Raw genomic sequence first — 27,689 nt, 5'->3', positions numbered from 1 at the left:
CTTACTTCTGATGAACGTTTGACTATTACAAGGGTAAATGCACACTTCAAAACACAATATGATTTAACTAATCTAGATTTACTGCTACTAGAAAATTATCCTATTATAATAGTCACGATTTTGATAAATATAACGTTATTCGCTATATTTTTAATGTTAAAATCAGTAAACAAATGCGTTAAACCTAAGAAAAATGCATTAAGTAAAATGGTAGAAAAGCGTAGGCAGCAGCAAGAGCGAAACCGTCGTGCATATAGGCTTCGCCAATATTAAAACTTTTGATTAATTTGAGCTATTGTACATATAGTATCGTAACAATTTATAAAAAAAACATTGGCATAGTATCGTATTATTAATCTGTAACTTAGAATTAAGTATAGCCAAATTAATCTACATTATCGTAATTATTCGTAATAAAAAATATTATATTCTATTTTTAACACTGTTTTAACCTAACGTAAAAAAAAAAAATTTAGTTTACTTTTGTATCAAAAACGTAACACTATCAGATCACTTGCTTTGGGAGCATTGAATCAGATATGTTAATCCGTAACTAAGGTAAACAAAGAAAAATCGTTTAACGATTACCAAAAAAAAATCTTAAAATATAAAAAAAATATACAAAAAAATATAAACAAAACACAAAATCAAAAAAAATTTACAAAAAAAAATATCAAAATCTCAAAAAAAAACTCATATAACAATGTTTTATTATATTTTTGCTAAATTAAACCCACACCTTTACTATAATATAGCTGTCAAATAATACGCACCCCTTACAAATCAATTTATAAACAAACTAATATTCTGTCATTTTTTTTATAGCCTATACAATATTTATATAATTTTCGCCCACAGTACAACAACCAAACCATGGAATGGAAAATGGAAATGGATCATCTAACGAATCATCTAAAATGGGAAATTGAATCCATATGTAACTATTTGACTGACCTTATCCTACAAAGGAAAAAACTACCTTGCGAACAAGCAACAGCTTTTCATTATATACTTAATATTGCAATAAGGCTTAATGCCATTGATCCAGAAATTAAAAATAAAGAATATGTTTTTAACTTTAACCAATACCACACACCCTCATGGCTTACTATAGCGACAACTCAAAGTCATATTGAAAAAGCCTCTTTAATATTCAAAGCATTTCAAAAAACTCAAATGACAATAATTTTAAAGCCCAATAAGGTATTGTTACTAAAAAGGAATAGGGAAATCATTCTCTATGAAAACTCATTATCTAATAATGCATTATCACCTATATATGATGATAAACCCTTTACTTCAAATTTGTTAAAAAAACGCTACAAACTAACCTAAATTTACACTAAAATAATGTCATACATCACAATATATAACAATATGACACACAGTAGTATAAATATCACGCATTTCCCCATCTTGTATAAGATTAGCAATAGACCTATTACAATTAACCACTAATAATTATACCAAACAATATTTTTTTTAATACAAAAAAAGCTAATACATACTTTAATTTATAATAAAATTTGTAAACCAAATTGACCTTAAATATCTAACATCATACTCATACATTGTTATAATAATAACAATAAACTCTTATCATAAATCTATTTTCATAATACAAACAAATGTTCGCTAATTTTTTTGCTGAAAGGGGTAATTATACTAAATAAAGTATTTTATTAAGTAAAATAGTTTTATTGCAACAAAAAAAACTAACCAAAATCTTTTTACTAATCTCAATTATAAAAAAAATACCTAATACTTTTCTTTGTAGCCAATATTTAAGGTATCAATCAAAAGTTGTCTTTCAAATTAGGTATTAATTGTAATAAACAAGGGTAAATTGATATTTAGTCTTACTTTGACTTTGGCAATATGCCTAATCAGATACACAGAGACCTCTTTCCTCTTCTAGGCATTTTTTTTTAATTTTTAAAAAAAAAAACAAACGTTTTTTTTTCTGAAAAAAAAATATATATGAATAATCAAAAGAAATCTTTTTGGTGGTATTTTTATTTATAAAGGTCCGAAAAAAATTAACAAGTAAATATAGATATAGTAACAGAGGTTCAAATAAGTTAACTTATACATAAAGAGCAGCTGCGCTCCTAGCAAAGGAAACTCTGCATTTAAATGAATACGTGAAAATAAAATAATGTGACTTTAATAAGTACAAAATAAATAAGCTTGGTAGTTATAAAATCTTTAGTTTAAATTTTGTAGGTACGTTAAATAGTATGTACAGTGAACATAAATATCGAAAATCGAAAGTGCATAAAAATATTTTTTGTTAAAAAGTGTTTAAAAATTTAAAATCCAAGTATAAGGTAATTAAAATCCAAGTATAAGGTAAAACATCTTAATTGAAAAAAAAATAGCTTGCAATAGTTTTGACTATACATTAGAAAAAAAAACTCGTTAGATTTACCTTACAAAAAGTAATAATTGTTATTGGAAAACAAAATTTTAACAAGCATATCTTATCAGGTCTATGTAATAGAAATCCATACATTGACCTTACTAAACATTGAGAAAACTTTAAGAAAAGAACTTTAAAGGCAAATATAAATATAAAAATCATTAATATATCCTTGCTTGAAAGATATATATGAATTCAAAACTTTTACATAATTAAAACAAGAATAACAATCTTGCTAACCAGTAATGTATATCTTAGGTACATATTAATAAGGAATATTATTTCTTTTAGCCAGGTTAGCTAAGCAGCTAACTACATATTTCAAAATAGTAAGATATATAAATTGTAATTAGGATAACCATATATCTAACCACTTTTAGGTACATGTTACATAAGCGTTTGTAATATCTAAGCGTAGGTATTGTACATTTACTTAACAAGAGATTCAACTAGTAGTAAAAATTTCAACAACGTTAAAATAACAAAAATAAATATCTTCTAATATATGGAGTGCAAGGAATACTTTTAAAACTTGTACAGCTCGATTTAAACAAAGTATTTAAAATAGAATCTAGCACATATTGTCCGTAACTATAATAATTGTATAGTTTACTTTAACTTAAGGTTTGTTACATGATTTTAAGAAAATGAGCATAGGTAATTTTTTTAGATAGATTTTATCACGTTTCTTTGGTTAGAAATACTTCACAAATTTTAGATAAATTATTCCTCTTTTGACATGGAATAAATAAACACAGTTTAATTTGACAAGGTAATTATAAGTTATTTCTGACACTGTTTCATATGTTTTTCATTTAAATTTTGAAATACTTTTCTGGAAGATCGGGTGCTAGCCCTGCGGAATTCTTGTAATGGAATGTCAGTTTTATTGGAATCTTCGGGAGAAGATTGATTTAACACCTTCCCAAGGCCTGCAAAGAATCTTCGCATCTTGTCCAGTCTCTTTGAACTTTCAGCTACATCCTAGAAAATAAAATAATGTATGAAAATTAAAAAAAAAAATGAAAGTATCTTGTTTTTCATCTAGTATCAATACTAATAAATAATTGTATTGGTAAATTTTACACACACTCACACACATATTGAAAAACCAGCAGGTAAAACATATGTATTACACACACACACTCAAACACACACACAGGTTAAAACCGACAGGTAAACCATACACAAAATACCCAACTAAGGTATTCTATAAGGTAAATTTACTCACATTTTAACATACCTCATTGGTATAGCCATGGAAGTCGGCATCTTCTTGGTTTGCAGGTAAGTCCTTGACAGGCTCGGGACATTTCTGGACAACAGTATCATCTCCCAGATCTTTCTCAGTTTCAGCTTGCTTGGGCAGAGGAGTGGACATACTGGTAGGTATAAAGGTTCCATTCTCCACGGAAGACAGGTTTGCTTCTTCATCCAGGTTTGCCAGCTGACTTCTGTAGGTCTCTTCCTGAACATGATCCAACATAGTCAGACCACCAAGTATACCAGATCTCATGGAATTATCAGGCTGAACATCTTTTTCAGTATCTGAACACTGAGTATTTACTTTCTCCTTACCAAGATAAGCTCTAACAGCTTGTGCGTCCTTTTCTACATTTTTGGCCAGATTGGAATTACCAGTTGCTGGATTCTCAACTTTATCTTGATAATGGACATACTTGGCTCCGCTTCTGCCAGAAACCAGATTGGTATTTTGGGAAGAATCCTAGAAATAAACATTTGTTAAAAAAAAAAATACTATTAAGAAAACAATTACATCAGTTTTTACACCTAAAATTTAAGAGATTTTTTTATTAAGCAGGATACAGAACTGATCTTTCCTAAATAAAATAACTACCTAAAATAATACATTTACTAAGTTTGTATCTATCCAAACAAAATTTTGGCGGAGATATGGGTAGACTGACAGACATACCAACGGACAGACAGTATCTGTAGACAAACTATGCAACTTTTGGGTATGTGTTTAAGAAAAAAATACGCAGATTATTTCTCATAGCTACTACAAGTAAAATTATATTTCAGTTTTATTTTAATTAGAGCTTTCACTTTATACCGGGATTCGAACCAGTCCCCTAACAAAAACGTCACCTTCTAGCTAAACACTTTAATCACAACTATTAAAGTTTAAAAAGTGTAGTAGGAAAAGAAAAGAACATATAAATCCTATACAGTATTTTAGGGAATAAAGCACTTTCTATTATTAGTAATAGGTAATATTTCCTTAAGCTAGGGGCAATGAATATTTTAAATTTGGAGCTTTGTTAATTTTTTTTTATCATTACTAGAATATATGAAATATGTTTAATATGGCCTCTATACTTTCATCTAAGTATTTTTTTTTGTAAAAGAAAATGGACAGATTTGAACACACAAAAAAATTAGTTTTTTTTACCTCCTTTGATGGAGATGTCACAGGCAATATCACGGCTCCACTACCAGTATCATCTCTCTTGTTTTGAGGGAGGGCCTTGGGGAGAACCGGAGGCTGCCCAGGTAGAGCATTATTACACCCCTGGCGATGGTTCACGGGGGCCTGGGAGCTCTCCGGCCTCCGTCCAAGGGGGCGACCAGCCTCTGAAGCTTCATGAGAACGGCCAACCTGCGGGTCAGGATTTGGTGAACGCCTCTTCTTCCTCCAGCTGAAAGTGATAAATTAATTAAGTCACACTAATGACTAATTACATTATAAAATATAAGTGGACTTTAGCCGACAAAATAAGTTGCCCAATATTATTACATAGACCAATTAAATAGCATTGAATCTAAAATATTTCAAATAATTCATCTCTTACCATTTTTGATAGAAAAAAAAACTACTAATTATTTTTTCTTAAAATATTATACACATTTCATAGTAGAAACAAATATTTTAAACAAAGAGATTAAAATAACTTACATACAATAACAAACAGCTCCAATAATGCTCGTCAGTCCAAGACTTGATCCAAAGCCAATACCAAGGGCACCTTCTACATCTATGGATACATGATCTTCTTGTACACCAATCACAATTTTGGGATGAATTATAGGTGATGTAGTAGTTGATGTATCCACTCCAGGGGGACTGGCGGTTTTTATGTTATCCAAATTAGGAGGCTGCACCTTTTTAGGCCTCTCAAGGGTGAGCCACCAACGTTCGTAGAACTCATTCCCCATATTTTAAACAAAAAAAATTTTAATTTTAAATCTGAAAAATAAAAGAAAACATAAAACAAAATTTTCGAAATTAACAACATACAGAGATATGTCAATATAAAGAAACAAACTTTAAAAAGATAATTTTATCAACACAATACCTATAAAAGTTGCATAAGATTCATGAAAACAATCACACTTTTACAAAAAAAATCTACACGGGAGTACTACGGCAGGGACAGGGTTCTGCAAGATTATTTTCTTCAGTTCTTTTGTATTTTTTCCTCCCTTGTTTGGTCACAGAACAACAAACTAAAAAGAGAAAACAGAGTTATTAAGATATGCGCAATAATAGTAACTACGCAACGCATGGGAAAGAATATGCGCCAAAATGCCGCGCATAAATATCAACAATGATAAGTGTTAAAGCTTCCGTATTATTTTAATTAAACGAACACAAGGAATTAAAAGTTTTTTAAGGGACATAGGGAAATTTTGGGATCTAGAATCTTTAAATGTAAACTAAGAAAACTTCAATTTAAATCCTAGTTATAAAAAAATATATAATAGCTTAAATTTGAAATGATCAATTATGTTTATATTTCAAAGAAATGATAAGGACTTCAAATTATCTGACATTTATCTATAATTCTACCCCACTCCCTTTTTATTTCCCCCTTTTCATAAACACTCTCACTTCCCCATAAAAGTAATGGGAAACAATTTATCAAGAAATCTAAACTTCACAATCATAACAAATGAATTTAACTTAATGGAATTTTTAAATTGACTTATTGATTGAAATTATTACACTCAAATTTTAAGATATAAACATTTCTTTTGTAGCGCGGCTACTCTAAAATAAGGAAATAAAATAATATTACCAGCAAATAAAGCTACTAAAATTAGAAGCAGTAGTAGCCAGATGATGGCTTGAGAAAATAATAGTATTTTCTCAGTCTCAGCCCAATCAAACATGAGATTGCCAGTAGAGATTCTAGGAATAAAATAAGGGTTAACAAGTAAAATAAAACACTAAATATAAATCCTAGTTTTAAAAAAAAATTATTATTACCCATTAGGAACAATATCTTCCAATCTTTTTACAGCTAGCATAGGTTCGGCTCTTCTTTCCTCAGCATACCAAGTAGTGGGGGTAGCCACAGTGGTCGATGATTTTTCAGTGGATATTATACGAAAATCTTTATATGGATCCCAGCTAACGGACATTTTAACTTATTTCTATGATCTACAAATATTAACTGAGAAAAGTTAGGGTAATTTAATCTTTCATTCATAAAGGAATAGATATGTATTATTTAATCTCTCCCTAAAAAAATAATGTATAATATAGATAGATATATCCATATGTATTAAGGTAAACTTTAAGTCTCTTTTAAGTCTATTTTAAAATAAAAAATTAAAACAAAAAAAATAGGAGAGAACGAAGACCCCAATATCCTGAACGGACAAGGTAAATATTTTTTTTAAAAAAAGTTCCGGTACAGAAGACGACATTTTAAAATTGCTATGACAACTCAATTTTCGGAAATAACTGAACAAATATAATATGAAATAGTTGCTTCTATCTGAATATGTCCCTAGCATTACAGACCAACGGACATTTTTGAACATATCTTATACATTTTAAGCACATTCTTTACTCTAAAAAAATAAATTTTATCTGAAATAATAAAAACAAAAAAACTAGAAACGAACAATATATTATAAATATTACATTTTATTGCTTTTATATATTTAGAATTAGTCAGGTTACAGAACTTACAGGTACGAGATTTTAGAGCTGTCCCACCAGATGAGGTTGAAGAAGCAGTGGATATACTGGTACAACTCATGGAGGCAGAAGACCACCAACGGGCGGACCAACCTGAAATAGAAAATGTACATCAAGAAGCTGAACTACTGATGAATATAAATGAAGACCTCTATTTATATGAAAATACTGGCTTTGTGGAGAGATTTACACCCACCACGTCCTTCCCTATTTTTAAGTATCCAACCCTACAAAGTAGTATCTTGATGAACCACACCTACCCAAACCAACCAATCACCTACATCAAAGATGGAACCATTTTTATGAATCAAGCATCAATAAATTATTTAAGGGGCTACACAGTTCCTACCCTCACAGCCCAAATATACAGAATCAACCGGAAACACACTGATAGGCCCGACACACAATTTTATGAAAGAGCCGGCAACAAGATTACCATGAGGACAGACAACCAGCAGGGATATGGTCTGTTCATTCTAGACACCCTACAAACCCAAGGTTTCAACCTACCCTCATACAAAACCAATACAATGGTATCCCTATCATCCAACCCTCCAGAATGTAACCTACAACCTGCCCCTACTCCACACAGACTCAACCCAACCTTAGTCCAATTAAATAGAATTATTTTTACAATAAACCTACCCACCGAAATGATGCAACCAACCTGTCCCCTTCACCATGAAGCAGTCACCATCAACGTCAATTATAACCCAGAACCAATCCAAACCCTGAATGATATTAAACCCCTATATCTCCTTAATCCTAACCACCCAATTAGCCAATTATTAGGCACACATCCATTAATCCAGCCTATGATACCACTAATCTACAAAACCTTACATACCCTCCAAGACCTCCACAATTTAATGGATATTGTGCTTACCCACCTTCCCCAACATCTCAAGGACGACATTATACCTCAGATCTCCATATCCACCAATGAGATATTCAGCAACCAGCACTACTGTGAAGCGGCATACCTGTATCCACTAGAGACTCCAGATGGTACAACACTGGATGGTTACATCATCACTCCCGACGTTCTGGAGCTAATGATGTTGAAGCGGGCATCAACAGCAAGATACACCACTGTGCTCCACACCACCACCTAAAGAAACAAATATAGTAAAAATAGTAAAATAAGTAAAAATAGTTGTATTTGTTGAAAGGGGTATATGATATCCCATCATAAATTAAATTGAAATTTAAACATTTTCTTTGGAACCATTGGTCGAGTCCTTGCCATGTTAATATTAACCTTTTATCATTCTTTTCTGGTATTTAAATGGAAAATCGATATTGCATCATACTTTGCAATACAAGGGTCATTGACAGGTCAATGTACTGTTATGACAAGTACAATAGGTCATTGACAGGTCAATGTACTGTAGAATATTCCCCCTTAAATAAGTACCTATTCCTGTTTAAACATGTCTATTCTTGTCTTAAAATGGAAAATTCGATATTGCATCATACTTTGCAGTACAATAGGTTAATGACCGGTCAATGTACTGCAAGGACAAGTACATAAGGTCACTAGGTCAATAGGTCAGTAGGTCAATAGGTCAAGGTAATGTTTGATATTCCCCTAAATAAAGTACCTATTTTAAATATTCCCCTGCAATACTATTTGGGGAACATCCATTGAATGTAAGGACTAGGGGAAAAGCTTAAAGGGAAAGAATGGAGCTTCTTTCCTTCCAGAGGATTCTCCTGAGGGGATGCTAAATATGCTCTCTATGCGGTTCTCTCTCTAGTATATATAAAATCCAGAATTCCCAGTATGTCATGTCTATTTTTGGTTTACTCTCCATCTTCAAGCTTGGAAGTAATCATTAACCCTCACCATACTCACAGGCAAAATTATATTTAAACTATTTAATTAATTTAACTTTAACTTATCAATATGGATCCTATAACTTTACTTCTTGAAATGCCTGAAGTTGATTTAAATGCTATCTTAGAGGCTATACCTGAAAAGATAGATTCATCTTGCCAAACTGAGAATAATGTCATAGACTTTGACTCATTGGTTCCTTTAGGAAGATTTATTCAAATAGCTAATCTTATTGGTATGTGTCTTCAAGATAGGAAAGCACATAAAGGTTTTAAACCTGGCCAAGTAACTAAATTACTTAAGCTTGTTAAGAAAAGTCCAGCTTTGAAAGACTTTGAGCCCCTAATTAATGACATAAAGGATTTTACCCCAATGGAACTATCTCAGCTTTTATTCTTTACTGAATGCATTTGCTGCATAGAATAAACTTATAAAGATATGTTTAATTTAATGTTGTACATATTTATATTATTAATGTATATATCTAGTATTATTTCTTATTATGTAAAAGACAATTTGATATGTAATTATTTAATTCATTTTACTATGCCAATAAAATCATAAAGTAATCAAGTTTTAATTCCTAATTTATATTAAAATTGTAACCCCAAAAAACCGACCTATAAAACTAATTGTAGAGTAGCTTTGATTCTTTTAAGAATATAATTAGTTATAGAGTAGCTTCGTCAATTACAGACTTAAATAAGAATTATGGAGTAAAACTTTGCTTTATTTAAAAGCTACCTAGATAACCAACTCTTACCTGCACTTAACTTTCCAGGAGAGCATTGTATAGGTCACATGGTCACTTTGATTCAGTTATCAGAAAATCACTGCCTAAAATAGGTATAACTTGTTAAATAGATATTAAACAATGGACTAAAGGGAAATAGGGTATATATGTGAGACTAGCATCATAGACTAATATAGCTTAGATCAGACTATGAGCTTTTCTCATTAAGCACATGGACGAGTGGTTTCCAAATACAAAATCTGAACCAACCAATTGTTAAATTTAGTCTTAAGATAAATAGTTAAGTAAACGTGGCACTACGGAAACCGCCCTCGTGCCATCAGGCTAATGTGGATCTCATTTATTGGTCGTTTATTCAGTAGGAGGGGATGGGGTAAAGGGGGGTAATCCTTATTTCAGCCAGCTGCGAGTATCAATTTATCATAGTACATAAAAATCTTGTGCAACATCCAAGTAGTATTATATCGATTAATAGAATCAAATTTTACATCCTCTACTTATTTTCCAATTCCTCCTAATGAAGAATAATATTTTCTCGTATTCATTCGAATTCGGTGGATAAGAACTGGTTCACATTCATATGACAAAATTATGTCTAGCATCGTATTATATCCAGCTTTCTACGAATATAAAAATGTACAATCATAAGATTATAATCAGTTATTTTAGCCCGTACCTTCGGCACCTCGGGGCTAAAAAACTGGTTTTAATCTTATAATTGTACATTCTATATCCGCGGAAAGATGTTTATAATACGATGCGAGAAATAACTATTCTGATCAGGACTACTGGCTGGTGAAGAACTCCTGGTCCACGTACTGGGGTAATGACGGGTATGTGCTGATGTCCAGGAAGGATAACAACTGCGGGGTGGCCACTGCTGCCACCTATGTGATCCCTGACATGCCCTGGACTCAACCTTAATCAGGAATAGATAACTTTACACAATTTACAATTCTTTTAGAAATGAACAAGTGATTTCGCTTTTGCCTATAGGGGGATGCCAGGAAAATAGTCTAATACCATCCCTGAATAGTTGGTAGTACAACCTATTCGGATTAGCTTTTTACTAGATCTTTAGCTTCAGACAAAAAAAAAACTTACTACTTCATATTAGGACTAGTTACTTAACTCTTAGTCTCTAGGGAAGTACCGGGAAAGTAATCAAATACCCTGAAAATACCCCAAGACATGTGCAAAGATTCCCCGAAATGTAGAACCAAATATGTCCATTATTTTCCGAGATCTTTAGCTTAAGACTAAATAAATCTTACTCATTAATATTTTAGGATAGCTAATATTACCAGTGACAAAAATTATTTAACAAAAGTGTAATTTATTTTCAGTTTTAAGAGAATTTACATTTTATTTTTTTTTACACCAAGCTAATGTAAATTAGGACTGCTAATACTTTTCAATAGTAAATAGTTATCTATAAAATTAGGATATATCTATAGACGAAGAATTAATGTACAAAACTGGCAATGCAACTGTCTCAATTTGATTTGTAATTATTTTAAAATGCTCAGAAAAAGAAAAATCTCATGAAATGCTTAACTTCAATATTTGACTGAAGAATACTCAATGTAAATCTTTTAAAATTGTTATCTAAACGACGACATTTATATGTGAAAAAAATTGTGATTATTTTATTTATTTGAAACCAAAATCAAAATAAAGAGCTTATTACTTAAACTATTTAACTGAAAAGAAGTGCCAAATTTTTCTAAATTAATATTTTTCAGACAAAAAAATGAGAGTTGATTTATGATACCTAATTAATTTGCGAGTTATAAAAGTAAGTAGGTATAACTTTTTATAATCAGTAAATGTAGAGAGATTACTCGAGAGAAATAATGTCTGATTCCACCAATAAGAGAATCCTTAAGGAATGTTCAAGAGATGTCATTGGTTGAAATTGTGTACACATTTTATTACGAACGCATTTTTTTTCATTTCATTCATAGATAAAAGTCAGTGGTAAACAGTATCATTTCTACAAAATTTAAATAAAATCATAAAAGGGTTATTAACATACGACTTTGTTTAATTTCTGTTAATTTTTAGTGTGCTTTTGGATGATTTTTCACAAAAATAATTTTGTCTCGCCATCGGGTAGCGAGTCTATCTTTTTTTAAGAATCCACCTCAGCTTGAGTCGAAAGTAGACAATACTTTCGTCTGCTAGAAATGTTCCTTTTAAGATTTGACGAAAAATCGGGTCAGACGAGTAATCTAGATATAGTATGTCTATTGCAGTAATAATTGCCAGGGATTTAAAGGGATAAGACAATGACCGATAAATTGACATCCAAAATGAGAATACACAAAACTACCCCTTAAGTAGAATAAAATTATTGGTTGAAACGTTTGTTCATACAAAACAATAAATATTCAATCTTATATATAAGTAAAAAAGATCCATATTCTTGCTAAAAGGTGTAACGATTAAAGATTGTAATTTGTTAAAAAAATTTTAGACATACATATGTATAAATCTTAGTGATTTTTAAGTTTGTTAGTAGCTTCTCTTACTTTGTCCGTTCCTTAAAGGAAATTGTAATCTATTAGGGTTGGGCCGGATACTTTTTTGGCCGGATACCGGATACCGGATATCCGGCTGATTTCAAATGCCGTAATATCCGGTTATCCGGCCAAATTACCGGATATCCGGCCGGATAACCGGCCAAATTACCAGATATTAAAGTAGTAAAAAAAAATTTCTTTAGAAATCTTATATAAATTTACATAAAGTTAAACTTATTCAAAAAAAATGTTCTTCTAGCTTCAATAATAAGAAAATTATAGCCATTTAAGATTTTAAAAAGCAGAGATTTTTGGTGTAAAGTATAACAAATTATAGAGCCGGATATCCGGCCGGATAGTTTCAATATCCGGTATCCGGCCGGATATTGAAAATGGCCGGATATCCGGCCACACCGGATATCCGGCCCAACCCTATAATCTATTCGGTTGCCATTTGAGATAATTTTTTTGTAAAGATTCCAAGATCTTACATAGTCGAATTTGATTAATTTTTCTGACCGTACATTGTACAAGACTGTTTTTAATATTTAAGAAATAATCTTTCTTAATGAATACTTTTAAAGGGATAGTTGCATAAAGTGCATTTCAGAAAAATATTTTTAAACTGTTTTTAATCTATTTTTGAATGGAGGGTCAAAAATATACTAGGACACCTATAGAATCAGACTGCAGAGCCCAAATTTGAATTAAGTCCCCAATAAACTTTTTTTGGGGGATTTAAAAATCAATTTTTAGTGTTGCTGTAATCATTTTAACCGAAGCAAAAGCTCTTTTTTTACTTCAGGTAATATTGTGGCTTACAGAACATTTTTATATAATTCACTTTATATCGATACAATAAAAAAACATTACTCTGTTCATTGGAAATAATTTTTTTTCCAAAACAATTAATTTCATTGAAAAATCTAACATTTACAATAAAACAAATAATTCTGAAATCTAACCAATAAGAAGTCTTGTTTTATATAATTCTTTACAATTCAAAAAAAGAGTGTTTTCACAAAGTGACATATTTCCAATGTAGTTAAATATTTTTTATTTAATTAAAATGAAAAGAATGAAAACCATACACATAAAAGATACATACTTTTTAAAATTATTTTAAAAGATAAGTTTGAATAATCTTATTTTATAACACATTTGTATATGTGACAAAAATAAATTTGTTGTATTGCATAAACATTTGTTGTCATTTAACCCTTTACAGCCATTTTTTATGTTTTTAAAATAAGTGAGAGAACACAAACATGTTAATGTTAATTCGTTGATATATTATAAAGAATTAACTTTTTAGTGAATTTTTATAGTAAAATCATAAGGCCTAATTTTACTCTATACAAGAATACAATATTTATGAAGCAATACACTCTAAAAGCTACGAATTTTACCCAAATAAAAAAAAACCTTTTGCTTCGGTCAAAATGATCACGGCAACAATTTTTAAATCCCCCCAAAAAAGTTTATTGGGGACTTAATTCAAATTTAGGCTCTGCAGTCTCATTCTACTGGTGTCATAGTATATTTTTTATATACGTTTTAAAAATAGGTTAAAAACAGTTTAAGCATAAATTACAAGTGTACCATCAAGCATAGGTATATAAATTTTTATTACAATAAATAACAAACAATTAGACAACACTAAATTAGTAGTAGTGATGTTTTTTTTGTGAAAATAAGCTATCCATATCAATTGCTTTTATCACAAGAATACGACTTTAAAGTATTCTTATTTTTAAAACTACGTGGTAGAACATTGAAATTGTAAATATAGTTTAAACCAATAAACAGGAAAAATGTGCAGTTCACTAAATTCAAGTTTAAATACATTTCGTGCAACTACCCCTTTAATAATACTGGTTATCAAACGATTTTATTGACCCATGTCATTTTTTAAAGATGTCAAATGTATTCTAACCGTAACATGTTAACTCATTATCAAAACATAATGACAATCCAGTACATGTACTTAACACTTTGTAAAGGATTAAAAATCCCCCATTCAGAAGTAGATACAGAGAGCTTTGTATAGGATAGAATAATCCCCCATTGAGAAATAAAGAGTAAATTATTTCATGATAATATTATATTGTGTTCGTAAAACTTGTGGCTTGTCGTTAATATAGTTAGGTTAGACTGGTTCAGAAATTCTACTTTTTCAATGTCGATATCGTAATTTTATTTTACAAATAATACCTAATGTATTGATATATTATCCCATTCTGAAAGGTTGTTTGATTGTACTAAAAGATACCTCTTAAACTGCTAGTTGGATATTGCTCTCCTTTTCCAGTGAAAAATACTTTTAATACTTTTATTTAATACCTATATTTGCGACAACTTTTATTTAATGAAATCTTCCAATTTTTAACATGTACAAAACGGGCTGATGTATTGCATCAAGATCCATGACAGATCTATATAGGAAGTAAACGTCTATAAATGAGCTCGAATCTCCCAAACATTTATCGCTCAAAACTCATAGTGCTTCAATTATCACTATTAAATTCTCATTGACCAGAACGATAATACCCATTATTCTACTTTTTGCATCATAAATGTATTTTTTATATTCATGTTGCTATTTAAATAACATTGATGTATTTGATTTGTATTCATAAAACAGAAAAACTTAAGTTTATAATATAGTAAACGTAAGAAAACATAGTTTTATAATAAATTGATTCGTGCGACACTCCCCGTAATGCGTTCAGATATTAAACTAATCATTTTAACCCTTTCAGGACGAAAATTTGAAATGAAAAATATTAGGATTTTAATCTTTAAAAAATTATATAAAAATGAAGCAAAACGTTAAATCGTGTATTGTTACATTGTTATATAAAACATATTACTGAATAAATCAGTTCACAGATATTCTAATACGTTAAAGTTGTAGAAATCTTTACGTGTAACAGAGAGAGAGAGAGAGAGAGAACGGGGAGAGGGAGAGAGAGAAAGAAGGAGAGAGAGAGGGAGGAGTGAAAGAGAACGGGTGGAGAGAGAGACACAGAGAGAGAGAGAACGGTGAGAGGGAGAGAAAATATTTAGATTTTACCAAAAAGACAAGATATTTTATTTTACATACTAACGTCATGGTGATAGGGCAACTATGTAAAGCAATGGTAAAAAATTAAGATTTTTACTTTGACTTCATTGCAGGACATAACAATTTCAAGAATTTTATTGTAGAGTTTGAATTCAATAGGACAATTCTAATATGCCTAAATTAACAATCAGAACTATCTGTTAGAGACGTACGGATGGACAGACAAACCCCCACTGTAAAAAATTTTTGCTCTTAACAAGAAATAGATCATTAACAACATTATACAACCCTTTTACCCAATTTCCTTCCCTCTTACTGGATGAATGAACTGAACAATAGTTGAGGCCCATACTGGCAAGCTATGTAGGGAATATTTACACAACTTTTCAGCCATTGAATAGCAAATGAGAAATTCACATTTTCCTCTAATCATAGCCAACAGACGAACGGAAGGACATTTTGAATTATAGATAATCTTCGCTACTAAATGAAAATGAATTTTGCAAATGTGTCATTATAATCTTAATTAAAAATTTAAGCCATCTAATTTTGATAGCATATGAAAAAACAAATATTTTAGCTATTAAAATATTATGTCTCGATCCAAGAGACTAATGGACCATGTGAATTTTAGAGTAAGAAGGATAGTTTCAATTCCAAATTTTCGTTTGCTCAGGGAAGGAGGGAACATTTGACTGTAAATAACACTGTAAACCAAAGTTTAGTAACCACTTTGACTAAAAAACTTTATCTGTGTTTCGTCACTTCTAACAAGAAGTGTCCAAACTTTCAATCAACAGAAGGCTTACCTTTATTTATCATCATGGGGGATGTAAAATAAATATAGTACATTATCTCCTAAGATCCCTGATTTTAAAAATCATCAACAAGGATGATAATATCCACATGTAGCAACGTTCCTAATTGTAAAAGTAAAAACAAAAAAGCAAAAAGAAGGAAAAGGAGCATAACCGACAGAATGACGAACAATGATCAGTGCAGTGGTCATACAAATCTTCACACAAAATATTAGCAGTCTTTGATATCAGAAAATAAAGTTGTGTTTATGCAGTACTGATTGATCGACGGTTAGGCGGGCAGAAGTGCATTGGTCTCAAAAAAATTCAATCTTCTATGTTAAATAGCAGAAGGGAAAATAAACATTTCCCCCACATTAATTTTATTAATTCCAAAGCACTATAGACAGATTAACGAAGAAGGTGAGGAATAAAACTTTTAGCAAATAAATAAGGATGACAACATCCATAACTATAGAAGCTCTTGAATTAAAAAAATAAAAGGCAAAGCAAATGAAAGCAAAAATGGTGCACAACAGACAGACATAGTAAGTAATGATGCTTAGTGGTATTTGAATATTTACACAACATTTAAAAGTTTATCTTTGATAAAAGCTGAAAAAAAATATTTTATAGCATTAACGATAGATCGACGGACAATTTTATTCATAGAGTAGAGGTGCATAGGTCAGCAAACATAAAAAAAACCTTCTGCCTTATCCCTGAAAGATCAGGCCCTCTACGAATTCTTAATTGACCGGATTTTATACTATAATAATTGCATCAGCCTTCTACACTTTCCCTACAGATATTTAATGTTCTCAATAGCATTACAGACCAGCGAACAACGTGAGCTGTAGGCTAGTCTATTTTATGTGGAGCAACATCTACACCCCCCCCCCCCTATTAAGAAATTGCTTCTAGAAAAAATTACCTTCCTTAAAACAAAAATAAAAATTTTTCTTGATAATCAATTCTAGATTTAAGGTGAGTCGCGAATCGCGATTCTACCCCTAACTTTCAGCTGCCATTTGAGTTCTATTAGTACGATATTTTATTATCTTGGAATAAGTGTAACTGAACCAGTCTAAGTTAAATTGGGGCAGAATATTTCATAATTGTGCTCACAATTCTGCATGGAAAAAGCTAGATTGAAAAGGGGTAGTTTCACGAAATGCATTTGAACTTAAATTAGTGAAGACTTGAAAATCGTCTTTTTGTGATATATGCAATTTAAAAAGAAGATTTTCAAGTCTTGATATTTTAAAAATTACGTGGTAGAAAATTAAAATTCTTTAAAATATATGCCATATAAATGTAGTTTAACCAATTAACCAGGAAAAAATATGCGGTTCACTAAATTAAGTTCAAATGCATTTCGTGAAACTACCCCTTTAAAAGTGTTTTTACCTACTCCATGACTTCTTAGGTCCAAACCCTAAGAGACTATGGCTATTCAATCAATCAATCAATCAAGTAAGCCACTAGATCAAATTATAAATCTGTTATGAAAACCTTTTATATGCATTAGGATAGGGAAATAGGGAAAAATATATTAGGTACATAGATTAAGAAATACAAAAATGGTTAAAAAAAGTATTTTAAAAATACTCTATTAGAATGACAGCAAATATTACCTATATACATTAATATAAAACATTTGTTGTTTTGTATTGATACCATAACATTATTTACATGCTTCAGTTTTGTAATAACCAGAAACTTGTCAAGTCTTCAATTAATATTTTGTTGTGTAATTTATGATGATAATATAAAGGGAATTTTCAGCAAACTTTTTAACTTCAGTTTTTAATAACTTTAACTTTAAGTGAACTTTTATTAAGTATTATTGTACTCTATCCTTGTTTAAAAGTTACAGCATGCCCGACATCCGTCTGTCTTATGGTTCCCCTTTACAGTACAGCTTTCATTGATCCAGGAATTGATCGTAACCTTTTTTGGGGGAGGGCACCACCACTAAGAGAAATATCCCTTGGAAAAAATATGACCCCTCCCAAAAAATCATTTTAAAATTAAATTAAAAATAGATTGATCACCATCTCCTTCCTCCCGCTCTCTTAATATACTAAGAGTATGGATCTTAAAAATGTTTCTGGGAAATATGATAGATATAGGTTTTCCTTGAATATAATGAAAAGAATAAGAAATTTTTTGCTTAGCGTTTTTTGTGTTACGCATAATTTTCAATTCTTTATATTTCGGAAACTACATGAGTGAAAATAAATATTATTTTGATAATGTTTATGAAGTTGTTATTATAAAAGGAAGAAAGTATTGGTATCGTTAATTTAATTTAAGTTTTCTAATATGTTTCATGAAACTATCCCTTTGCCAAATAAAAAGAGGAACATTTCATAATTATTAAATCTTATAAAATCCTTCACTTGAAAATTCTCCAATTCAAAATATCTACTGGTTATAATCTTAAATCAAACTAACTAGGTAAATTTTCGTGTTGATTCATAAGCATTTTTCATTCTATTTTGTTTTCAGGTTAAAAAACTCCTAAAGAAATGAATAACACAGAAATATCCAAGTTTCATTGTCCGGAGGAAGAGAAGGGGACAGCTGGGAAAATGGTAAGTTCTTCTTACTTCGAGTACATTCGTTCTTGTTTTGATTTCACTTTTAGATATGATTACCTATTCTTATTATTTTTTCAAAGATATTTATAAAAAGTTCTTCTATTCTAACCAAGGATGACAACATCCATAAAAGTAAAACTCAACAAATTAGACGGACAAATAAATTTATTGCATACAAATAATACCAGTTTTGTCAGTCCGGGCCTTCGTCCACTCGGGTCAAACAAAACTGGTTTTAATCTTATAATTTTTAACACCCAAGGAAAGCTGTCTATAATTCAAGCGATAAATAACTATTCCAAATACCTATCTTAACCTATTTGCCTGAATTTGAAACTCTTAGACAGACACTTTATTTAGAATCTTATTTGTTTAGAATCTAGGATACACATATCCAATGGTGCGTTACACAGATATGGATGAGAATATGAAGAGAGATGTAGTAGAAGTCTGTAACCTGGCATGTGAAAAACATACGGCCAACAATGAAATGGTAAGTAATCTTAAATGAGAGTAATGGCATCCAGTTTTTGTCTTTCCATTTTGTTATTCACTAAAAGGCATTGGCGGAAATGTTTGTTTGTTTGTTTTGTTAGCATGTTTGTATGTTGTCAGCCACTTGTCGTTTTAAACATTAGATCAATAGTTCAATAGTTTCTGACTAGTAATAGAGACGTATAAAGGAGGTTTTATCTTTAAATCGATTTGAATATAAATTCATTAAAAACAGGATTTGTAAAAATATTTAACTTCATACAGTATTAAATCAAGTCATGCAACCATTAAAAGTTTTTAAGTGCTGCAGATTTTTAAATAGTTCTTGTATTTGCTTTATTGTCAAAAATAATTATAGTTTAGTATATAAATTGCCTTCAGGGATAGAGATTTTAAATAGCAAAGATTTTCTACATTTAAGAGCTCTCTGTCAGTTACTCTATTTTTTCCTTATCCTGTCAAATAAAATACTAGGGGGTTTGCCCCTGTCACGTAAAGATCAGTATTAGAAAGGGCGAGGAGTAAGAAAAATAGCCTAAACCATCCTTAAATGGAGAACTCAATCGTCGTAGTCATAAACGAAATCTTAACGGACAAATAAAAAAATCCTTACTACTTCATTTAATAGAATTACCAAGAACTATGTCACAGAAGTACATATGATAAATGTATAAGTATAGATGTATATTGTATAACCCATACAAATACCTGGTCCAAGTGGTGGAAGACGGACCTTTTTCGTCTTCTAGAAAATTGCTTTCTTTTATTTTGTAGCGACTTGGGGACTGTGTTAATATTGAAAGTCGACACAGGCAGAGATGGAAAAAACCAGGTTTTTTTTTAAAAGATCAAAACAGTTTTTTTTTTTTTTGGTTTAAACCAGGTTTTTTTTTTTTTTGATAAAAACAGGTTTTTTTGGTTTTTTTAATAATATCCAAATTATAGGCCTGCCCCTTCCCTTTTTTTAAACCCCCTCCCCCTTTTTCTCACCCCCTAAACTGGGGTTGCCCAAATCTGCCCAAAAGGACCCGAAAAAGGGCAGCCCAAAACCGCCCACCCAAAAGCGCCCGCCCGATTTGACAACCCTGACTGACAGTTATTTACTGTATTATTTACGTTATGAAAAGATATAACTGGAAAGATAGGCCTTTGTATAAATATTTTAAAGAAAAAAACCATTTAAACCATTCCACCTTGGTTTTTTTTTGTTTTTTTTAAGCTTTTTTTTTTGGTTTAAACCACTTGATTTAAACCACGTGGTTTTTTTTATGCCATCTCTGGACACAGGGTCCCCGCAACCCTGTGGATAGAGTTACATAAAGCTCGTGCACCCTCTTTTCTCTTATTTTAATGTATTTTTATGCTATTTAATGATTAATTTTTCAGTGTGCTAAGATGATAAAAGAAGTCCTAGACAAGAAATTTGGTCCAAGCTGGCATGTTGTTGTTGGAGAAGGATTTGGATTTGAGATCAGCTATGAAGTAAGTTTGGATCTACTGCAGTTCATGGTAAAATATTGCTGGTAACGAATGCTTCCTGGTTCCTGGCAATATTACAAGATTCCTGGATCCAGCAGCACGCAAATTCCACTAAATCCTAGGATCCTGTTAGCTGGCAATCTGCAAATTTTCCAAGTTACCAGCAATGACAGAAGATTACTGGCTTACAGGAGTTTTTACCCCATACCCTTTTTCACAATTTATTAGGGGGTAAACAGCAACAATTAAAAAGGGACAGTAATTTCAATTATTTTATGTGCATTCCTAATAGAGGTGGGGGAAGGATTTAAGAGAGTGGGATCTTTACCTTTAAATTTAACTGTTTCTATCTTAATATCCACTTTCGCGCCAAAATTTGGGCAGTCCTCTATATTTTTATAATAAATTAAAAAGTGGAGATACATTCATAATTTTAAACATATTAATTAATAAATTAATTTTTTCTAAGTGAGACTCTGAAATCAAACAGTAAAACCAACGATTTTGAGCGCCTATGGAATGCAAAACTTAATACTAGCCCCTGTAACCTAAACTAACCTAATTATAAAAAAGTGCCGCGGCCAGGTTTGATGGTTTTGTTGGGGGGGGAGGGGGGGAGAGGAGAAGAGAAGGTTTAACACTTGCGCGCCAAAATTTGAATGGCATCCCAACAACATCACAACCAATCCCGTATCTTTATTTTTATAATAATTGAAAATTGGAGGAGAGATACTCATTATTGTTACGAATTAGTAAATTGAATCTTAATTTCGTCTTATAAAATATGGGGTTCGAATTGGTGAGTAATTGAGTTAAAAATAAGCTAATTGGTTACCCATTTTTAAATTTAAAACGCACATTTATGTCCTGAATCTCTGATACTTTTGGCGGGTTTTTTAAATTCAAATTCTCTTCCCTCCTTTTTATGCTTGTAAACTCAAGTAGGCAAGGTTGACAATATAGCAATATTTGTTTGTTTCTCAATTAAGATCTCTCTAACCACTGATTCGATTGAGTTCTTCATTTTAGATAAGCTTCACAAGGTCCTATGATGATTTTAGGAATTGTTTAAGCTATTTTCTGCCCAATTTCTTTCAATTTAAAAACGGAGCTTCATGATGCTAGGGGCGCAACTGTTATAATCTACAATATAAAGTAGCGAAGGATTTTAATTTAAAGCAAAATATTTAGGAAAAGTAAGTTACAATTTCATAATGAGTTTCATACTTATTTAGTAACAAAGTGTCCGTTTGTATGTGTGTGTGACTGTCTGTGTGCACAGAGGGATCTTGCTAAACGATAAACCGAAAAAGTATATTTTTTTCTTGTGGCGGTTTATCTTAGAAGGATTGTGGATGATACCCTCAAATCAACTAAAATAGTTAAAAACCTTCCCAGGACCTATTACCCTTAAAGTTTTCCTGACTACTTTTATATTGTTACTTTTTACGCCTATGTAAACGTTGTATTATTAACTGTTGATAAAAATCAGAAATACGGAATATTTAACATATTTGTCTTGTCTCACCCCCCATCCCCTCTCTCTCTAATTCATTATTTACATTTGATCAGTTTAAGGTTCTTAATTTACTATGAATTGTTGTAGAACAGAGCAAAATTTATACCTTATCCTAACTCCCCCAATTAGTACAGAGAAACACCACTACCCTCCCAACCCCTACCACATCAGACAACCATGCCAAAAAAGCCACTTCGAGTAGAGTGAATCTTATCAACCTCTAATTGTGGGGTAAGTGTAATAAAAGGGAAATGGGAATTAAAAAGGGAAATATTGCTTTTTAACAGGAATATTTCAAACATGCCAGTGGCCAGGAATATGCATAAATTGCCAGCAACCAGGAAAGTTTAACATTGGTAGCTCCAGAAATATTTCTTGTTATGCTAGTTCCAGGAATCTTCTAATATTGCCAGGAAACAGGAAGCAATCGTTACCAGCAATATTTTACCATGAACTGCAGTAGATCCGTAAGTTTTTATTTAAACTGGTTTGCTTTCTGTAATCAACAGGTCATGGTCGAAAATTGATTAAGAAACAAAGGGGGTTGTGCCGAAAGTGCTACTTTTAACCTGACCTAAACACTTTGTGAAGTCGACCAAACAAGAATTACAGCACTGGGATTTGGCGTGGCAGTTTGCTTTTTTAACAATTTTGAACCATTTGAGACACTTTTGTTCGAAAAATTTTGCCTTACAATTACAATTAAAACTTGCAAGAAATTTGGCGGAAACAGTGGTTTTCGGCTAGAGCGGCGGTTTCGTTATAGTTCTTAACAGTTCCACATTTTACCTTATTAAAGCAACTGCAATATCCTAGTGATGTAACTCTTTTTTGGTTCATCTCCTGTATTTTAGGTCTAGTTACAAAAAGGTGGCACTTACGCCCCCCACCCCCCCCAAGAACCTACAATGAATGTCCTCCTAGACAGCAAAGTCACATCCTTTCTTGCAGAATTTACATTAGGAATTGGCCGATATTAGTTGTCCAAAAGTTCGAACCTACTCTGTTGCGTCCGAAATCACCATGTATAACCAAATTCTTATTACCAATTAAATCTTATCTGTTCTAATGCTTTATGTTAAGCACTTTGACTTTATATTAGCATTTGATACCTTATAATCAACGTGTAAAAAAACTACAAATCAATGATGTACATGATCTAAAGGGATAAGACAATGGCTTGTTGTTGACACCAATGATAATACACTAAATTACCCCTGTCTTAACCTCTTTTCGAGGAAGCTTTGTGTTTATCAAGTTCGAAATTAATTCCTTATCATTATCCTAAAACTAAGCGCAAATGTCGTCTTTTTATGGCTTTCCTTTCATAATGTGGCGCGGCATGGATTGTTTGTTTATTTTGATGCGCACGTTCTTTACTTTTGAATGAGATATGAGAGTGTGAAGATTTCGGAGAACAAAATTGGGCCTATCATTGGTCTCATAGTGTGTGAACGACCCTAGTATATCAGGGATTTGAAACCATAAGAACTTCAGGTAGAATTTGTTAATTTTATTAGGAAGAATGGTGTATAGGACGATTATATGTAGTTTTAAAAAGGCTTTAGCCAGCTAAGCATGAAACTTAATTATGATTAATATATGTTTTAGTAATTTTTATGTGCCTTATTGTTGCATTTAACAATGATTTATTAAACCAAATAATTTTCCTTTAAAGCCAAAGTTTCCAAAGATTTTTACCGTAGAGAAAAATGATTTTTAAAAAAGCAAATAAGATTACGTGGTTATAAATAACTGGAATTATGAACTAATTGATATTGTAATTTCAGGTCTTTGAAATAATTTCATCAATAAATCTATATTCAAACCTGCTGTTGAAACTTGATGGTTCCTGGTATTGGGGGTTTGTATGTTCGCCAACTGATCTCGTGAACTTCCCGCTAATTCGGAAGTCAAGCTCAACCAAAGTGTCATGGTTGAGACAACCCCTTCTGTAGATTATAATAAGTGGTTGAAACGTTTGGACATTCAACTTAATAAATCAACAAATCAAAATTCAATAGAAGTCTCCAAAGTTGTTGAGCCAACGAACAAGAAAACGTTATTATAAACTTTTGGATACTAGTGTAATAAACATCCCATTGTCCCCTTCCTTCCTGATAGTTATATGACTATTTAAATATTTTTCTTTACAGGTAAAGAAGCTTCTGTACATGTTCTTTGCTGGAAGCCTAGCAGTGTGTGTATGGAAATGTTCCTATTAGTTACTTGAAACCTGAAAATTTTGAAAAGAAAATACTGAAAAATATGTGTACCATCATAATTTATCATCCGCTCAAATTAGGGAAGACTGGCTTGTACCAATTCATCACAGATCAAGAAAGTTTCATTTTCTGCTAATTTTTATATTACCTAACTATTTCTCTTTGTTATTTAATATTAAAGTTTACGATAGTTATTTCTCACATCGTATTATAAACAGCTTTCTGCGGATACAAAATGTATAATTATAAGATTAAAACCATTTTTTTAGCCCACGGGCACGGGCTAAAAGAACTGGCTTTAATCTTATGATTGTACATTTTTATATCTGTAGAAAACTGGATATAATACGATGCTAACCATAATTTTTTCGCATGGATGAGAACCGGTTATAATTCACCGGAATAGAATTGGTTTCGAATGAATACGAGAAAACACTTTCTATAAACTGAAAATTAAGTACAAAACAGTAGTATTATGCTCTGGAATATTAATAATAACTCTATTTTTGTAAACATTCTATTTTATCACAATATATCATTTATTTCTATGCAGTATTTTAAAAGAAGAATTTTAGCATAATCAAATTTTCTATTTCTCTTGTTAATATTCATTGAAATAAGGGTGTTAGAATACCTAGTAACTTTGTTTTCAATAAGAAATTGGGATGAATCGATTTATTAATAAATGTCAAACGTTTAATTTCTTACCTAATAACTGTCAAAATAATGATTATATAAGTAATCACAAAGCAAAATACACTAAGAACTTTCAAACTAAAAACTAAAGACTTTCATGTTTTTTTTATTTCTTTGTCTGCAAGAATGATTGATTGCCTACGTGTCCTTCAAATACAGTCCATTGTTAAAATTAAATCCTAGCTGCTCCTTCTTGTCAGATATTGCAATTTGATTTATTTTAAAAATAAATGTTAAAGAGTTAAAGTAAGGCCGTTTGGAAATATTTTTTTCTCTGTATTTTCGTATATTTCAGCAGCCTTAATTGAAACTCATTTCTTTCTGATTGATTTTGCAAAGCTTTCAAGAATAGAAATAAAAGAAACCATTGATTATCAAGAAAATTTAGTTTTAGCAGATTTTGTATGTTTTAGCTTTAATCAATTTTATTTGTTCATTATTTGAAATTGATTAGGATTTAGCAATGTCTAAAGTCTTGTTTCAATTACCTTTAATTGGTCTTATTGTCGTTGTTTATCGGAATCAAATACGTCCAAGCAACTTAATTAAAATAAAAATTTAAGACTGAATTACACAAGTTTTTAAAATATTATGCAAGAAGAAAAGTAATTCATATGAAACTGTATTCTATTTCAAGAAATTGATATTGTGAACTTATTTTCTTCCCTAAGACTTCTCTTTTCTCTTCTTATTATTCTGGGATAAAGGATACATAAAAGTTTAATTTTTCAAGGTTTATTAAGTTAAAAAATAGATATACACTGCGAACCAAAAAATAGGTAAATCTGAATTTTCAGAATAGCAGCTTTATTATTCATTTAGGATGATTTTACTGTAAATATGAAATGTACATGCATATTTTCGTTACAAGTTTCCACTGTTTTTTTATTAATCAGAACCAATAAAGCACAAGATATATAGGTTATTAGACAAGCTGTTGTAATGGGCATGTACCAAAAAAGTGAAGAAAAGTGCAAACAAAAGTTTTTCCATTGCTTTTATTTGGATTTGCATATCTTTTTGGTTCACCCCCAAATGCTGTTTTTGAGATCTTGTGCTTCATTAGTGCTGATTAACAAAAAAATAACAGTGTAAACTTGTAACCAAAAAGTGCATCTACATTTCATATTTACAGTAAAATCATCCTAAATGAATAATAAAGCTGCTATTCGGAAAATTCAGATTTGCCTGTTTTTTAGGTTCGCAGTGTACATATTCTATCAAAGGGTCATGCTAACGTTTCTGTTGATAACGGATAATTGACCATAATATTTGATATTGTTTAAATATTCTGTCTACAAAGCCTTGTCTTAAAACCAAGAAAGATTTTATTATAAGATTTCACGCTCTTTTACTTATCCCTGTTATTCCTGGGATAATATGTCGGAGCCAAATTGTTTCCATTTCAATTTTGATTTTTCTTGGATGAAATTTCGCTACCCACTGCACAACTCCCTGTGTGGTCTGGAGAAGACAGTTTCTCGTAGGGCTCGGCAGTCGCGCCTCAGCCGCCTGTAAGCCTCAGGAAAATCATTTTTATACAATTTTGAAAATCAGCTTAATTTTAAACCTGTACCTTATTTTTAAAAGATTAAAGCATTCAAACGGGTATAAAGGGGGGGGGGGGGGCGAAAGTGACACTTTTTGAAACCAAAACTAAGAGTCAACAAAGGAACTGAACTAAAAAAAGGGTTACAGGTCTGAGATTTTGCATGGCAGTTGCTTTATAGGGGTACAATATGGAACTGTGAAGAAACGGCGGCGCAACCGCCGAAAACCGCCGTTTCCCGCCGTAATTTTTGTTGCCTTTTCTCGGCGGTTTTCGGCGGTTGCGCCGCCGTTTTTTCACAGTTCCATATTGTACCCCTATAAAGCAACTGCCATGCAAAATGTCAGACCTGTAACCCTTTTTTTAGTTGAGTTCCTTTGACTTTTAGTTTTGGTTTCAAAAAGTGTCACTTTCGCCCCCCCCCCCCCCTTTTAAGCTTAGCAGCGGCTAAAACACGGCTGCAAAGCCCTGGCTTCTAGACAGGAAACATATTGTACATAGGTAGGCAGTTTAGCAGCAAGTAGTAGAGTTAACAATTGAACTAAGCCTGAAGAGAAGAATATTGGCCCTATCTCTAGGTAGTTATTATTAGTTTTTAAAGGGTTAGTTGCACGAAAGGCATTTGGACTTAATTTAGTGAACCGCATATTTTTTCCGGGTTAATTGGTTAAACTACAGTTATATGGCATATATTTGAAAGAATTTCAATTTTCTACCACGTAGTTTTTAAAACATCAAGACTTTAAAATCGTCTTTTTAAA

At 31.3% G+C, this 27,689-nt stretch overlaps 3 protein-coding genes across 5 annotated transcripts in view; 2 read left to right on the top strand and 1 right to left on the bottom strand.

Annotated features, from left to right (window-relative positions):
* Nucleotides 1-11,665, top strand: part of CtsK1 (C1 family peptidase 26-29-p) — a 34,621-nt gene extending 22,956 nt beyond the window's left edge. The window contains exons 17-18 of one of the 2 annotated variants that reach the window (XM_080152595.1): nt 10,754-10,898; nt 11,409-11,665. In XM_080152595.1, coding sequence (XP_080008721.1) covers nt 10,754-10,894 — 141 coding nt within the window. In that variant the 3' untranslated portion in view covers nt 10,895-10,898; nt 11,409-11,665. Of the gene's footprint in view, nt 1-10,753; nt 10,901-11,408 lie in introns of both variants that reach the window. The other variant, XM_080152594.1, reaches the window with a different exon arrangement.
* On the bottom strand, nt 1,999-5,929 carry LOC145313275 (uncharacterized). Of its 2 annotated transcripts, none has more exons than XM_080152597.1 (4): nt 5,343-5,929; nt 4,839-5,085; nt 3,666-4,148; nt 1,999-3,406 (listed from the first exon to the last, which is right to left on the bottom strand). In XM_080152597.1, the coding sequence occupies exons 1-4, from the start codon at nt 5,600-5,602 to the stop codon at nt 3,206-3,208; spliced, it is 1,191 nt and encodes a 396-aa protein (XP_080008723.1). In that variant the 5' UTR covers nt 5,603-5,929; the 3' UTR covers nt 1,999-3,205. The 2 variants fall into 2 exon arrangements, with proteins under 2 accessions (XP_080008723.1, XP_080008725.1); XM_080152599.1 differs by having other exon boundaries at nt 3,272-3,406; nt 3,654-4,148; nt 5,343-5,637.
* A 48-nt stretch (nt 11,666-11,713) lies between the features above and the next one.
* Nucleotides 11,714-26,240, top strand: LOC145313277 (dynein axonemal light chain 4-like). Its single transcript, XM_080152601.1, has 5 exons — nt 11,714-11,768; nt 18,874-18,959; nt 19,342-19,458; nt 20,847-20,942; nt 24,615-26,240. The coding sequence occupies exons 2-5, from the start codon at nt 18,894-18,896 to the stop codon at nt 24,681-24,683; spliced, it is 348 nt and encodes a 115-aa protein (XP_080008727.1). The 5' UTR covers nt 11,714-11,768; nt 18,874-18,893; the 3' UTR covers nt 24,684-26,240.
* The last annotated feature ends 1,449 nt before the right edge of the window (nt 26,241-27,689 follow it).

The sequence above is a fragment of the Acartia tonsa genome, chromosome 3, assembly GCF_053477335.1.
Source record: "Acartia tonsa isolate MP-2025a chromosome 3, ASM5347733v1, whole genome shotgun sequence".
NCBI lineage: Eukaryota > Metazoa > Arthropoda > Copepoda > Calanoida > Acartiidae > Acartia > Acartia tonsa.
This window is presented reverse-complemented; position numbering and strand designations above follow the sequence as displayed.